The 12,776-nt window shown below is 47.5% G+C and overlaps 1 protein-coding gene across 1 annotated transcript in view; it reads left to right on the plus strand.

Moving 5' to 3' along the window:
- HPD (4-hydroxyphenylpyruvate dioxygenase) overlaps window positions 1-12,776 on the plus strand; it is a 19,768-nt gene extending 6,992 nt beyond the window's left edge. Inside the window, exons 6-14 of the mRNA XM_028710544.2 lie at window positions 954-1,036; window positions 1,137-1,226; window positions 3,046-3,149; window positions 4,585-4,662; window positions 6,141-6,303; window positions 8,497-8,568; window positions 8,662-8,784; window positions 10,675-10,791; window positions 11,739-12,776. Of these exons, the coding sequence (XP_028566377.2) occupies window positions 954-1,036; window positions 1,137-1,226; window positions 3,046-3,149; window positions 4,585-4,662; window positions 6,141-6,303; window positions 8,497-8,568; window positions 8,662-8,784; window positions 10,675-10,791; window positions 11,739-11,849 (941 nt within the window). The 3' untranslated portion in view covers window positions 11,850-12,776. The remainder of the gene's footprint in view (window positions 1-953; window positions 1,037-1,136; window positions 1,227-3,045; window positions 3,150-4,584; window positions 4,663-6,140; window positions 6,304-8,496; window positions 8,569-8,661; window positions 8,785-10,674; window positions 10,792-11,738) is intronic.

Here is a 12,776-nt window from a genome sequence, read left to right on the forward strand (position 1 = left end):
TGCAACGAAGGGCTTCGACTTCGCCCATTGACTTTGGAGTGGCTCAGTCCCCCAAATATATTGTTGTGGGTGCTGAAGCACCCACGGCTCCCTAGAGTGAGCTCCAGTGAGTGGTGCCTTAATATCATAAGGACTGATCCAGCCAAAGGGATACCCTCTCCAGCCCCCAGCTTCTCTTCATGGCCAACCAGATGCCTCTGGGAAGCGCTCAAGCAGAGCCGTCTTTCCCATAGGGCTTAGTGGTCCGTTGCGCCAGGGCGCCAGCCTCTCAGGGGCGCCCCAGCGAGTGGGGGAGCTGCGTGGCTTTGCCGGTGGCCTCCCCTTTCCCTGCATGCCCGCCAGCTGCGCCCCGCCAACCATATGGCTGGCGGGCATGCAGCTTGCCTCCCAGTCCTCTGCGAGGATTGCTCTCCTGCAGCGGCATGGGAGAGAGTTGCGCCCCGTGATGGCTGGCAGTGCGCAGCTTCAGCCCCCCCTCATCTGTGGTAATTTGGGGGTGCTGGGCGGATATTTGCACCCCGGCGCCACATCTGCTAAAGACAGCCCTGCCCTCGAGCAGCCTGGCATGGTGGCTGTGGGCCTCTCCCTCCTTTTTTCTTTCTGCGTTCTCTGATGGGCCTTGACGGCTGGATTCAGGGTCACCACGTCTGCCAGTTCCTCAGCTGGAGTTTTTACCAGGGTTATATGCTGCCCCTTGGCAGGACTTCAAATGCAGGCTTCTCCTTGTCTCAGGGGGGAGATGGAGTCTCTTTTGCTCTTAAAGGACAATGCAGTTAATTCACTAGCACAGGTAATTCGCTGTGCCTAACTAAGGCACAGCTGGCGTTCAATGTTCTGAAGGACACCGCCTATGACTATGGAGGTTTCATCTTTTTTGGCCAACAGCAGTTGACAGACTTCTCCTCCATTAAATTGTCTTGGTGTTTCCTCTTTCTCTCTCTCTCATTATGCAGAAATGGGAGCACACTTAGTGAAGCATGGGGACGGAGTCAAAGATGTTGCCTTTGAAGTGGAGGACTGTGATTTCATCGTACAGGTGAATCTCTGCTGAGGAGGGTCTCTGTGTGACTTGAGAGACTTGCTAGCCTTTCGCCTTGCTTCATCTAGTAGGTGCTATTTTTATTTTTCCCACTCAGAAAGCTAGAGAGCGTGGAGCTCTGATTGTTAAAGAACCCTGGATAGAGGAAGATAAACACGGGAAGGTGAAATTTGCAGTCGTTCAGACGGTAAGAAAGTGAGGGCTTTCACCTATAAACTGCATTTGGACAGACTCAGGAAATGATAATACAGTACTAATAGGCAGTTGTTGTTAGACAGTGGAACGGACTGGAAGGTAGAGGTTAAATGGTCATCTGTCAGGGATACATTGCAGGGGGTTGGACTAAACTCTACGACTGTGATTAATAAATAGGATTTATGTAGCATGTTTTCTAGGCACTTTGTTTTTATTTTATCAGAAACCCTTGAAACAAGCCTATCTTATTAGCCTCATGTTTCTGAACTGGAGACTGAGAGAAATTACTAGACTTCTTCAGCCTCAAGAAGAAGCTATGCATTTAGCCAAAGGTAGTGATTAATGTATAGAGTCAGAGGTCCTGTTTGCCATTGAAATATACTCGGAGTCCTGTAGTGACTTCATGCTCTTTATTGCAGCTTGTAAAACAGTGATTGAATTGCCCCCCAAACCTCAGGCCCTTATAGATATTATTTACACAATGAGTCCCATCTGATTAGCTGATTCTGCTTCCCTCCTGGAGCCTGATTGGTCTTTTCCTGCAAGCCAATCAGTTGTTGCATGCTAGGATCCTACTTGCCTATTGTTCTAGGATCCAAGCTTAGTACATAACACCATATACAGTGGTACCTCGCAAGACGAATGCCTCGCAAGACAAAAAACTCGCTAGATGAAAGGGTTTTTTGAGCTGCTTCGCAAGACGATTTTCCCTATGGGCTTGCTTCGCAAGACGAAAATGTCTTGCAAGTTTGTTTCCTTTTTCTTAACACCGTTAATACAGTTGCGACTTGACTTCGAGGAGCAACTCATAGCACGCGGTGTGGTAGCCTTTTTTGAGGTTTTTAAAGACTTTGGTGATTTTTGAAGCTTTTCCAAAACTTTCCCGACACCGTGCTTCGCAAGACGAAAAAAATCGCAAGACGACAAAACTCGCGGAACGAATTAATTTCGTCTTGTGAGGCACCACTGTACATTTAAAACAGCATCATGGCACTTTAATTAGTCATGGTGCCCCCCCCCCATTACAAAAGCATCCTGGCAAGTGTAGTTTAAGGGTGTTGAATAGCTGTTTTGGAGGTGCCTATTCACCTCACAGAACTACAATTCTCAACTCTACAATTAAATAATCCCTCCTCATGGATTTCTGGGAGTTGTAGGCCTGTGAGGGGAATCAGAGTCTCCTAATACAGTGATACCTCAGGTTACATACGCTTCAGGTTACATACGCTTCAGGTTACAGACTCCGCTAACCCAGAAATAGTGCTTCAGGTTAAGAACTTTGCTTCAGGATGAGAACAGAAATCGTGCTCCAGCGGCACGGCAGCAGCAGGAGGCCCCATTAGCTAAAGTGGTGCTTCAGGTTAAGAACAGTTTCCGGTTAAGTACGGACCTCCGGAACGAATTAAGTACTTAACCTGAGGTACCACTGTACGTAACTCTTCCCCTGCATGCGAAGACAGGCTCTGGTGAAAGGAGCAGACAAGGCCAAGAGTCAACAGTCAAGAAAGCAGTTTCTGCACATGCTATAGAGGGAAGTGAGGGGAAGGGGGGGAGCAAGGAAGCAGCTGCCCCCCCCCAAATCAAGTAAATAAATAAATAAAAACACCTAACTAAAAGTAGAAATTGTGGAAAGATTTTGACAGATTTTCCTGAGCACTTGGGGTCAAAAGAAAGTTATTTAAAACAACTGTTGCTGAGATTTGGCAAAAACCAAGAAAACAAGTTTTGGGGGCAGGGAGCCCGTGGGATCCCTCAGCTCACTAGAGTGATATTAAAACGTTTCACTTTCCTCTTCCTCCTCCTCCATCTAGTATGGAGACACCACACACACCCTGATAGAGAAGAGGGGCTACAAGGGCCTTTTCCTGCCTGGGTTTGAGCCACCCATCTTCAGGGACCCTCTGTTGAAAAGACTGTAAGTACCCAGCCCTTACTGCTCTGGTTAAACTCTAGCGTGAAAGATCTGAGTCTCATTTTAGACTGGGTGCCACCTCCACACACTTAGATTTGCCACTGGGATTGTTCAACCAGCAAGGAGCTAGTCCTGGCCATTTCCGAGTGTCATTCCTACATTACACTTTTAGGTAAAAATAATCTTTTCTTTCTCTTCCCCTTCCCACTGCACACAGATTAGCACAGTGACCCCACTGGAAGTTGTTATCCTTCAAGGTACACACTTCAGACAAGCTTAAGCATACACCTGAATCAAAACAAAAATCATGCTCAAAGAACCTTTGGTGACTTTCATCAGAGGGAGTTTGATGTCTGATTATTATTATTATTATTATTATTATTATTATTATTATTATTTACCAACAACCAAACACAAACAGTGAGACCCCCAGGCGGCTGATACATTGGGTATACATAATCAATAATAACATATTCAAATAAACCATATGTACAATTTTATATACGTTAACACTCCTCCATCCACAAGGTTTCTTTACATTTTTATTGCCCCAAATTGTTCAAACCTACCCGAATAATTCAATAGCTTCTCAAACCAATCCTCCTCTTTCTCACTGACCTTAAACCCTTTCATGCTGTGTATCTTCACAGTTACTGTAGATATTCTAAAATTATAATATTATTCAGTTTTTTTCCTTCATTGGTTCACCGCAGCTCTTCTGGATTTTTCCAACCTGTCTGGCTGCAGTTACCATCAATTTTACCCATTTACATTCCTCTTTTGTTTTTAACTCGGTGCTACTTGGGCTAATAAGAACCATTAATTTAGATATTTCCACCTTCCTACCCACAATTCCCGATATTTCTATACCAATCTGTTTCCAAAATTCATTAACTAACGGACAATCCCACCACATATGACTGTATGTTCCCATCACTCCACATTTCCTGTCTGATTTTATTTATTTATTTATTTATTGCATTCACATCCCACTTTTTCTCTCTCTAAGGAGTTCAAGGTGGCACCCCTTGTTCTCTCTCCTGCTCATTTAATCCTCACAACCACCCTGTGAGGTAGGCTAGGCTGAGGGGTATGACTGGCCCAAGGCCACCCAGGGAACTTCAGGACCAAGTTGCTGGACTCCCAGATTCTGTGCTGACACTCTAGCAGGACACCACACTGGCTTATGGGGAACCCTTTGTGTAAAGGGAGATTAACCCCTGAAAGGCGGACAAGAGCTTAATTTGCAAATGGGTTGCTGAGATACTTCAAATGAGCCTTTGGCAACAGGCTTCTCTTGCCTATATGTTTTTCTCTGAAAAGAGTTAATGGGGGTGGGAGGATCTGAGGCCCACTTGTCTTTATGAGAAGTACTCATCCCACAAAAAACACTGTGGAGGTAAAAACCCCTGATCTCATCTGCCTTTTTCTTTCTCAGGCCACCTGGGAAACTGAACTTCATTGACCACATAGTGGGGAACCAGCCTGACCAGGAGATGAACTCTGTGGCAGAATGGTAAAGATTGCTTTTGGAAATCAACTTAAGGGAAGAATTGCTTTCCTTCTAGAACATGAAACTTCCTCGATTACAACACAGGACATTTAGAGCAGCCATGGGGACCCCAGATGTTGTGGGCCTGATCAATCTAAATCCCTGATGCAGAGGAACTGATTTTAGGACATTTCTTATGGGTGGCCTTTACAACATGATATGTACGTACGCAAACATGCATCCAGGGGGTGGGGTCTCCAACTGAATCTTCTTCGATCCAGACGACAGAAAGCCTCATTTAGGCCCTGCTCATAGACCATCCTCTCCTGGGGCATACCCACCAGCTCAGCATGTGGGGGGTGGGGAGGAAGGAAGGGGGGCTGACCCTCTCCTTGGCTCTGCTCAAGGGAACATGGCCCAGAGGATGCGGGCAGCTGGGCCTCGACTGTGGCTTTATCAGCGGGGATATCAAAGGGCAATAGCTATGATGGCTAACATTGATCTCCAGGTCCATCTACTCTATACCTCTGAATGCCAGCTGCTGGAGATAAGCAGCTGTTGGCATCCTGTCTTGCGTGAGGATTTCCCAGAATAATCTGGTTAACTGCTGGTGGGACCATTATGTTGGACAGCTGTGCTGCCTGGGGCTTGATGGGAGTTGCAGTCCAAAACATCTGGAGGTTTGGAGAAGAGTGGAGTAGATGGACTTTTGATGTGATCTCGCTTCGCTGCCTGGAGATCCACACCCCCCCCCGCTCCCCCTCCCATTAGCTGATTTTTAAATGGAATTTCCAAGACAAATGCAATTATAAACACCCACAGAGCAGATCCCCTCTCCCTTCCTTCTTTGAGCTTCCAAGCAAGCAGCTTCCATTCCAGCCATGGTTCCATAGACCCAGAGCTGCAACTCTGGAAGGAAGATCAACAGCTTCTGTAGACCATTGGCCAGTCTCCCTCTGTGCAGTGGTCAGCCATGGCTCTCCAGGGGATTAGATGGGAGTCTTCCCCAGCCATATCTGACGATACTAGGGATTGAGCTTGGGGTCTTTGTAAGCAAAGTGTGTGTGGTGCCTCCTCTAAAAACAAAGGAGGTCTCTAGTCCTCACTGTTCTGAATAAAGGATTGAGTTAGATAGAAACTGCTTTCGACAGAGTTAGACCGTTGGCCCATCCACCTGGCTTGGTACTGTGCAACCCTGACTGGCAGTGACTCTCTGCCTGGACATAACAGGGGTTGAAGGTGGATGCAGGAGCAGGTGCTCTATACCTGAGCTATGGGCTCTTCACAAAAGAAACAGATGGATGTCAGAGCAGGAAGCTGCCCAGGTAGCTCTTGCTGCCTTGCTGCATCTCCTTGTTGCAACTTTTTAATTCTTCAGTCATTAATTCTTCAAAAGAATGTTTGTGAATGCATCTAGACTCCACCCAGGATGTTCTCTAAGAGTATAATTGTGGCTAAAGCCCTTGACTTATTCTGACGTGGCGCTTCTTGCACATCCGCAGGTACCAAAGAAACCTCCTCTTTCACCGTTTCTGGTCTGTGGACGACAAGCAGCTGCACACAGAGTACAGTGCCCTCCGGTCTATTGTGGTGGCCAATTATGAAGAGACCATTAAAATGCCCATCAATGAGCCTGCAATGGGGAAGAGGAAGTCTCAGATCCAGGTGAAAGCAGAGACTCTCTGGGTCCTTTGTGTCAGGGCTGAGTGGCCAGAGTTGAGCCTCGAGCCAGGGCAGAGGAACAGGCAGAGACACACCAGGGCTGTGGAAAGTCCCCGGCCAAACAGGAAGCCTTTCACCATCCTCCAGTGGCCAACCTGGGGAGATAGTTTCATCTAAGAGCCTCAGGGTGCTTGGGAAGGCATTGCCACCTGCAATTCCAATTGTGTGCTACCAGGTGCAGCTACCCCCTAGAGAAGAAGGTGCCAGTTTCTAACTCCAGTGGCTTGTAGCAGAAAGTTGTTTTAGGGGGTGCCAACTGCTTTGGGGGCTCTGGGCATTTGGCATGCTGGGGAAACTCTGGGGTGCAACACACACACACACACACACACACACACAGAGAGAGAGAGAGAGAGAGAGAGAGAGAGAGAGAGAGAGAGAGAGAGAGAGATGCATATTCTATTGGCTGCAATGGAATGCCTCAAGCCTCATTTAATTGGGGGAGGGGGACCTTTTGACACACCCCCCCAGGAAGGTCTCTATGGGCACATGGTGTGCCATGCTGGTGACCGCCTGAGTTACCGTATTTTTCGCACCATAGGGCGCACCGGACCATGGGGTGCACCCAGTTTTTTTGGGGGGAAATAAAGGGAAAAAAATTATTTCCCCCCCAGGTGCGGGGCTGGGGCAGGGGAAGCTCGAGCTTCCCCCGACCCCAGCCCCCAAACAGGCAGCTCTCTGCAAGCCGTGGGAGTGCTCCCGCTGCTTGCTGAGAGGTGCGCGAAGCCTGGACGTGCTGAGCTGAGCGCGCACAGGCTTCAGCATGCAGGCAAGTCTCCGCAAGCAGCGGAGGTCCGCGAAGCCTGGAGAGCGTGAGGGGTCGGTGTGCACCGACCCCTCTCACTCTCCAGGCTTCAGCGAAAGCCTGCATTCGCACCATAGGACGCACACACATTTCCCCTTCATTTTTGGAGGGGAAAAAGTGCGTCCTATGGTGCGAAAAATACTGTATTTGGCCTCTTCAGTACAAGCCCTGCCCATCCCAATGCATTTGCCTATTGAATCCTTCCTCTAAGGAGGTTGAGACTGTGTAGTGGTGTAGATTTCCTTTAAGCAAGGAGCGTTGACTTTGTGGACTGCTTCTCCCCTGGTGCAAGGTGGAAACATTTCTCGATAATCGGGTCTTTGGCTGATTGACATTCTATAGCCAGCGTGGTGTAGTGGTTAAGAGCAGTGGAATCGTAATCTGGTGAACCGGGTTCGATTCCCCGCTCCTCCACATGCAGCTGCTGGGTGACCTTGGGCTAGTCACACTTCTCTCAAGTCTCTCAGCCCCATTCACCTCACAGAGTGTTTGTTGTGGGGGAGGAAGGGAAAGGAGATTGTTAGCTGCTTTGAGGCTCCTTCGGGTAGTGGTAAAGCAGGATATCAAATCCAAACTCTTCTTCTCTTATTCTTCTATAGCCTTTTAAATGTGTTTATGGGAGGGGGTTATTGGTTTGATTTTGTTTTAATAGGTATTTTGTGTTCTCATCTTCTATTTTTATGCTGTAAACTGCCCTGTGATTTTCAGATAAGGGCTGTGTGTATGTGTGTTTGATTTGATTTTTTAAAAATCCACAATGCGGTAAAAATTTCCTGTACTGTGAAAATACAAAAGAATCTGACTAGAGCAGCTGTCATTAGTGATGGCCATGTAAAGATTCATCAAAACAGCAGTAAGAGCACATGTTCCCACCCCACCACTCTGGGTAAACCCTGTTTCTATTCCTCCCGTGTTTGGATGCAGTGAGACAAGCGCTAATCACAATGCAATCCAGCACACTTCTGCTCAGAAATAAGACCCACTGAGCTCCATGGAACATGCTCCCAAATAAGTGTGTCAGGGATTACAGCCTAGGATTACAAGAGAGTAAGGCAGGAGATGAAGGCTGTTAAAGACTACTACCCACAATGACATATTTTTCTCTCCTCCCCTCAAGCTCAAGGTGGTCTACATAGTTCTCCCTCTTCTCACTTAATCCCCACAACAGTCTTGCTAGGTTGAGGTTGCAAAGTGAGCTTCATGGCCGAGTTGGGATTCGAACTCTGGTCTCCCAGGTCCTGGTCTTGGCCTGGTGTTTTTGTGATGTTGCTGCTGGCGGTTCACCACTCACATGGTGCCTTCCTGTGCTTACTGTGTGCTTTTTCGCTCTGCAGGAATATGTGGACTATTACGGGGGCCCTGGAGTCCAACACATCGCTCTGAATACCTCGGATATTATTGCTTCAGTAAGACAGTGTATTCCCTGATCAGTCTACCAATAAGTGGCCACCTTTGGGGATGTGGCCTTTGTCATTGCTGTGTACATTTTTGGGTTGCAGGTCACAAACCTGAAAGAACGTGGCACAGAATTCCTGGTGGTGCCCCCCACCTACTACCAAAAACTTAGGGAGAAATTGAAATCAGCCAAGATCAAGGTGAAGGAGAACATGGATAAACTGGAGGTGAGTTGGCTACCAGGGCTACCCTACATCTTGCAGTTTGGCTTAGTGGCCAGAAGGTTGGTCTAGACTAGGACTTCATCATACAGTGCATCGTTAAACTATGGAACTTGCTGCCACAGGAGGCAGTGATGGCCATCAACATGGGTGGCTTTAAAAGAAGATGGGACAAATTCAGTGGCTACTAGTCATGGGGGCTGAACAGGAGGCTGAACTAGATGGCCCATTGGCCTGATGAAACAGGGTTTTCTTATGTTCTTACCGACTGGCGAGGCATGAAGTCAAAACCCTACTCATCTGTGACGCTTGGTGGGTGACCTTGAAATGACCACTAGCTCCAAGTGGTGGGAGCAAAACAGAAAGGTCAAGAGCCAGATACTCCCCTTGGAGGATCTTGGATAGAAATACAATACAAATGCAAGCAATTACTTTAGCAGCTGCTCAACTTGATGAGTTTCACATTGGGAAGGGGGTTGTGGCAGTTCCAATGTAATGTGCAAGGCCACCAACCTTTAAGGTGGGACTGGCTATCCTGTGACCTTGGACTCCAAGCTCTCACCAGCCCAAGCCAGCATGGCCCAACACCGGAGAGAGATGTGAGGTGGAGTCCAGCAACATCTGGAGGGCCACAGGTTAACCCCATCCCAGCTTTGAGGGCATCACTTCCTGGTGGCAATAGCGACGGCAAAGAGGACATTCTTCACTGCCTCTATTGCATCTGCAGAAAACAGCAGCAGGAGACTCTTTCAAGTGGTTCGCAATCTAGCAGAACCACCTCCACCATCAGGGCCTGGAGGGGATCCCAAGATCTCCTGCAATGATTTTGCAAAGTTTTTTGCAGATAAAGTCACTCAGATTTGGAAAGAGGTAGACTCCACCATCGGAGCAGGGCTGGGGTGGGAGAGTGCTAGAGTTCTGTCCAGTCAAGTTGCATGGGATCAGCTCCTATCTCTTACCTTTGAGGATGTGGACAGGCTGCTTGGATGAGTGAAACTAACCACCTGTCTCCTTGATCCTTGCCCATCCTGGTCCTGCATGGGGTAACTGTGCCCCTGAAGGACCAGGTGTGCAGCCTGGGAGTCATTTTGGACTCACAGCTGTCCATGGAGATGCAGGTCAATTCTGTGTCCAGGGCAGCTGTCTACCAGCTCCATCTGGTACACAGGCTGAGACCCTACCTGCCCGCAGACTGTCTTGTCAGAGTGGTGCATGCTCTAGTTATCTCCCACTTGGACTACTGCAATGCGCTCTACGTGGGCTACCTTTGAAGGTGACCCAGAAACTGCAACTAATCCAGAATGCAGCATCTAGACTGGTGACTGGGAGTGGCTGCCAAGACCACATAACACTGGTCTTGAAAGACTTACATTGGCTCCCAGTGCATTTCTGAGCACAATTCAAAATGTTGGTGCTGACTTTTAAAGCCCTAAACAGCGTTGGCCCTGTATACCTGAAGGAGCAGCTCCACCCCCATCATTCAGCCCGGACACTGAGGTCCCGTGCCAAGGGCCTTCTGGCAGTTCCCTCACTGTGAGAAGTGAGGTTACAGGGAACCAGGCAGAGGGTCTTCTCAGTGGTGGCACCTGCGCTGTGGAATGCCCTCCCATCAGATATCAAGGAAATAAACAACTTTCTGACTTTTAGAAAACATCTGAAGGCAGCCCTGTTTAGGGAAGTTTTTAATGTCTAATGTTTTACAATTTTTTATGTGCTGTAAGTGGCCCAGAGTGGCTGGGGAAACCCAGCCAGATGGGTGGAGTATAAATAATAAAAATATTATTATTATTATTATTATTATTATTATTATTATTATTATTATTATTATTATTATTCACCTCACCCATTTCCTGGGCAACTTCTATCATTGCCCTTTCATTTGCTTCTGCTGTGAAGGAACTCAAAATCCTAGTTGACTTTGACGAGAAGGGATACCTGCTTCAGATCTTCACAAAGCCTGTTCAGGACAGACCAACTGTCTTCCTCGAGGTCATCCAGCGCCACAATCACCAGGTTTGTTGGGCAGCCGGGTCTCACCCCAGGCTCAGTGGAAACAAATCAACTCTCACAGATTGGTGTGAAGATGGCTTTCTGTTCTACCCTGCTCAGTTGTTGTTTTTTTAAAAAACCTTGCATGATAAAAGTTGGGAAATGACCACCTTTTTAAGGCACAAAAGGGACTCAACTTGGACAATCCAGATGCTATATTGCAACCACTAGAATGAGCTGTTGGCCAGATTTTACTATGCTGCAGCTAATTGTCAGAGGGTAATGCGGCTTGCAGGCCAGATGATCTGAGCAACCAGTAGGGCAGGCATAGGCAAACTTTGCCCTCCAGATGTTTTGAGACTAGTTTCCATCATCCCTGACCACTGGTCCTGTTAGCTAGGGATGATGGGAGTTGTAGTCCCAAAACATCTGGAGGGCTGAGTTTGCCTATGTCTGCCTTAGGGGCTTGGCTGACTGTGAATAATTATTGTCTCCTCTTTCTGATCAGTTCATTGCTACTAACCTCACCTCCTGCCTCTTGAAAACAGACTAACTGCCTCACTTTGGCTAGGTACCTGCCTCTGGCCTTCCCGATTTCTGAGTTTACTGCTCTGGAATTTGGCATTAGTCTACTCTGAACTAGGGACTTAACTCTGCGCCTTCCAAGTTCCAAGGGGCTGTCTGCAGGTCTGACCCTGACAACCCTTATTCAAAAGACAGATGGAATAATAACAACAACGTTGCTGGTGTGGCTTTTAAATCTGAGCTGATGGGACTGCATCACCATCACCATCACGCTTCTGTGTTTATATGAGGCACATTGTGACTGATCACTGGCTTCTCTGCCGTATCGACCATTCCATCTGAGGTGGAGTGGAGATCCCACCTGCCACAGAAGAGAGCTCCAGCTGGGGTATCGGAAAGAAAGTGCTGGCACTATTTACACATTTCTCTCTCTCCTGTGGCTTTAGGGATTCGGTGCTGGAAACTTCAAATCTTTGTTTGAAGCTATTGAACTGGACCAAGATGCCCGGGGAAACCTCACTGTCCTGACACCCACCGGAGAATCAGACTTTGTGTAATGCCCAGGAGGAAACAGTATGGATATATACTGAAAGTGGGATGCACTATGCAAGAAAGGATTGGAATGATTCCTCCCAGTTCAGGTTTTTCTGAAGGTGGTTCTAAAGTCTTCATTTTTCCCTCCATTAGCTATTAAAAAAAAAAAAATTAATACCATGGGAGCCTTCCTCCATGTCCACTTTGGAGAGATCCCTCAGGTTGGCTGAAACAAACAAACGAACATGAATTTGTCTGTTCCTGATCCCAGCATTTGGCATGGCACGTGAAAAAGGACTGTAACAGCTGCACAGTTTTGGGGCTATGTAAAAACTGCAACTTTTGAGTCATGGAATCAGAGAGTCGCAAGAGACCTCAAAATGAATCAAGTCCAAACTCCAGGCGATGAAGGAACCCTTCCTTGTACCATTTTTGTTGATAGGTGGCTACCTACATGCCACCGAGTGCAGCAGTTTGCTTCCAGCAGCAGCAGCACCCAGCTGCAAGATCCAGATGCTCACAAGCCAGTGATAAGTAGCCTTTCCCATTATGGTTTTTGCCCTTGTCCAATGAGGCTCTTGTTATTTGCCATGTCTGTAGAGCAGGGATGGGGAACTTGGTACCCTCCAGCTATTGCTGGACCTCAAACCCCTACCAGCCCCAGCCAGTAGGGCAAATGGTATGGGGTGATGAACACTGTAGCTGCCCTACAACAGATGGAGGACTGCAGGTTCCACCACCTCCTCTGTAGATGAACTTGGCTTCCCTGAGATTTGTGTAACTTTTGCTCAAAGCCCTTCAAACTTAGTGGCTATCTTCACATCATTTATTAAAATATTGTTAACCCAGTCTCTGTCCAAAGGTTTCAGGACCAGGTGTACCAATAGGTAAACAAAGCCAGCTACAAGTCAGGATCAGATAATAAATCAATAAATAATCTTAAAACACAA

Source organism: Podarcis muralis, chromosome 16 (genome assembly GCF_964188315.1).
Source record: "Podarcis muralis chromosome 16, rPodMur119.hap1.1, whole genome shotgun sequence".
In the NCBI taxonomy this organism is placed as follows: Eukaryota; Metazoa; Chordata; class Lepidosauria; order Squamata; family Lacertidae; genus Podarcis; species Podarcis muralis.